Raw genomic sequence first — 3,524 nt, forward strand, 5'->3', positions numbered from 1 at the left:
AGGTTCTTGGTAGGAACAATAACGTGTTTCTGATATGAGGTTTTGCATTCCATACTCTTTTATCTTTTCCATTGAATCCCTGGCGCCTGATGATAAATTCTACAAGATGCCCGTTTTCATGTCGGTGTATATGGCCATAAGCACATTGTTCCCTATAAAAGACTGATCAATTGAGGGTAATAGAAGTCTCTAAACAGTATACCCAGGAAAGATACTGATGCTGAAATGTTGAAATTCAAAAAACAGTAGTGGTCTCATTTGGCTTTCACATTCTGGGTTTTCTCTACAGCTTGATTTGATCTCAAGTTCAAGTTTCTCTCGGAAAGCGTCAAACTTGTTTAGTTTCTCCTACAACAGATGCAAAACTTGGGCTTGTTCATTAATATATAATTGAGACACCAGAAATAAAAGAAACCGAAATTCTCAATGAATCTTATTCGCAATAAGGTAGAAAAAATTGGCTTCGAGCTGAAATGAGGAACCGATGAAGAAAATACACACACTGTCACTTTAAAGAAGAATTTTTTTTACAAATTCCTGAGATTTATTTACAATTAAGAAGCAAATAACAAACGTAAATGTGTTAAGCTGGTAACACCACTGTTGATGATGCGCTACTCACAGTTGCAACAGTACTATGCCCGTAAAAAAATTCAACATCCAAACCAGCTGCCCATCTTCTAAGAATCCTCAACAAAATGGAAGCCTTTCTTCTTGCTCTCATTGTTCCTGATGCCAATAATTCCCATATAATTCTCTCGATTCCCATGATGGACGCCAGCTCTGCTATCGTGTCTGCCCCACCTTTACGACAGATGGTAACAAGTGTTGCCGCAGCGCTCTCTCTTACTATATCCGTTCCTTCCCTCATCAACACACCCAACTTCTTAATAGCATTATATGCAGCAGCTACTGCCACTATTCCTCCTCTCTTCACCACCATTTCGAGCACCGCGGCGGCTTCTTCCGGCATCTCATTGATCACTTCATTAACCATATCCACCACCCCTTCCTTAACTAACCTCCCAACTGTCTCCCTATCTCCCGCCAAATTCAAAATAGCCACCAATGCATCTCTCTTCGAACTCGCGGGCCCGCTTTTCGCTAAATTCACCAATCCTTTAACGACACGCGTCTTCCTCCCCAGTCTTTTCCTATACGAGTGCACGCCAGATAGGCTGAATATAGTTGCTGCCGCATTCCCTTTAGCCTCCCAAGTGGCACCAGTGCGTAACACCTCGATAACGCCGTTGAGAGCTCTGCCGTTTTCAATGATCTTTGTTTTGTTCGCTTCTAGAATGGAAAGGTTTAGCATAGCAGTAACGGCATTAACTTGTAAATTTGGAAACTCTGAACCTATATGCGGACCTAAAAATCGTGCGAGCATGGGAATAGCTCCAGCTTCAGCGATGCAGGCTCGGGAATCCGAGTTAGACTTCGCGAGTGCACGAAGCTCGTAAATAACCCCGTTAACTGCTTCCATTGACTGTGAGGCCGACAATTTGTTAACCAGAAACGAAACTGTCATTTTGTTGGCCTCAAGAGCCGCCTTGCTTTTTATAACGCGGTCTATTCTGTTGTTGCCTTCCGCGGTTTCAAACGGTATTTTCTGCTCTCGGCACCACATGGCCATCAAATTCTTCAAAGCTCGGTTAGGAATCAGGTTGGTGTTGACCAGGGCCTGGCCTGTTTTCGGACAAGTGTTGTGCCCCGATTCAATCCAGAGATTAATACTCTCACGATCGTACGTCTGACCTGTGGCCACGACAACTGGATCCCTCATTAAATCCAGGCTTATCGGACACCGGAAATCCACCGGTACGTTGACATCCGATGCTAATTTCTTACTCCTGGAATCGGCGCCTGGTGTGGATGGTTCAAACAACACGCATTTCACGTAACGAACCAGTCCTATCAAAGCAATCAAGTCGGATTTCGATTTCTCATCTTTTTGGCTCTGAACTTCATCTTCAAGATTTTCAATTTCTTCTTTGCAGGATAAGGAATTGCGAAACCCCAACAAATAAAAAATCTCTGTTAGCTTTGAATGATCAGGGACAATCTCTTTCTGAATCCGATCGAGCATTGTTAACACGTCTTGGCGCAAATTGTAATCTCTTTTATCGACAAAGGATTTAGCCTTAGAGCATTGTTTTCTTAACAACAAAAACAATTCTTCAACTTCCTCGCTAATCTCGACTTCCTTGACAGGAAAGATATCCAAAAGGGTTGCTAGTTCTACTGTCAGCTCGAGGAAATTATTAGCAACCGAATCGCTTTGCATCAATAGCCACATCCTGCTTCCGTTCACGCAGTCTTCAAGCAAAGTCTTGAATCTTTGAAGAACTAAGTACATTTCTTCCAAGCATAAGAGAGTAGGAGATAAAAACAGATTTGGGTTTTTCAGGAGTTCCTCGAATAAGATTGCAAGGATCTTCGTCTTCCGTAAGATTGAAGAAGAGTTGCGTTTTAGAAGGAATTGAAGAGGTTTGAGAGAAGAGATTTCTTGGGAGAGTTCAAGGAGAGTTTGGAGAAGTCTCTGGTCGGAGAATCTTGGTGGTATGAATGCCCCAGCCGACGGCCGCCGTTTTCTTGGCGGGAAAACTTGAGGAGAAACTGCCATGGAAAGAATTATAACAGGGAGTTTTGTTTAGAAACAAAGAAAGATGATTGTAAGAGATGATGATAAGAGTTTTGTTGGCTTTTGATTGAAGGTGAAGATTTGTAAGAGATTATTGGTTTGGTTTCGTTAGTTGAAACAAGCTGTTTCGTACAATGTTGGGTTCTTCTTCTTCTGTTTTTAGTATTTTTTTTAATATAACCTAACAAACGAAGCAAAGGTCGGCTGTTGATTGAGACTGCAAAGGATATTAGCCAAATAGGTGTTTCCTTTTACTGCTTTTGCTTGTTTTTTTTAATAAAAAAAAAAATGTATTCGATTGGGCAGGCCGTTTACTAGGCAATTAACAAGAATTTTCAACTTCCGTTTTGATTTGAGTTCATATTAAACTGAACTTGATCAAGGAAGGCTGTGTCCTTGGATTGAGTCCACCAAACAAAACAAATATTTTTTTTTTGGGAGTTAGGCTCGCTGATTAATGAGTTTGAACTATATCTTAAATAAAAATATATCTAAATTAAAAAACTATTAAATTAATGCTTTTAATCCTCTTAAATGGATTTAATATTAAAATCATTCAATTAGGATCATTGAATTAGATCTCTACACCTACACCTCCAACAAAGTTTACAAATAGAATTTACACTTAATGGTTTGTATATATAAGTGTTTGAAAGTGTATTCATGATTGTATTCTAAAATATTTTTTATTTGAAAAAATATATAAATAATATTTTTTTATTTAAAAAAATTATTTTTAAAATTAACATATTAAACCAATTTAAAAATATTAAAAATATATTAATTTAAAAAAAATAAAAAAAATAATAATATTTTTAAAAATTAATTTTAAAAAACACTCTCAAACACCTCGATATATTAGTGGGAAAAAAATCAAATTAAA

At 38.4% G+C, this 3,524-nt stretch overlaps 1 protein-coding gene across 1 annotated transcript; it reads right to left on the reverse strand.

Moving 5' to 3' along the window:
• Positions 1-448: 448 nt before the first annotated feature.
• LOC105121870 (U-box domain-containing protein 16-like) lies at positions 449-2,850 on the reverse strand. The gene has a single exon (XM_011020717.1). It carries the CDS (start codon positions 2,621-2,623, stop codon positions 584-586), a length of 2,040 nt encoding a protein of 679 aa, XP_011019019.1. The 5' UTR covers positions 2,624-2,850; the 3' UTR covers positions 449-583.
• Positions 2,851-3,524: the final 674 nt, after the last annotated feature.

Source organism: Populus euphratica, unplaced genomic scaffold, assembly GCF_000495115.2.
Source record: "Populus euphratica unplaced genomic scaffold, PopEup_1.0 scaffold46.1, whole genome shotgun sequence".
Lineage (NCBI taxonomy): Eukaryota > Viridiplantae > Streptophyta > Magnoliopsida > Malpighiales > Salicaceae > Populus > Populus euphratica.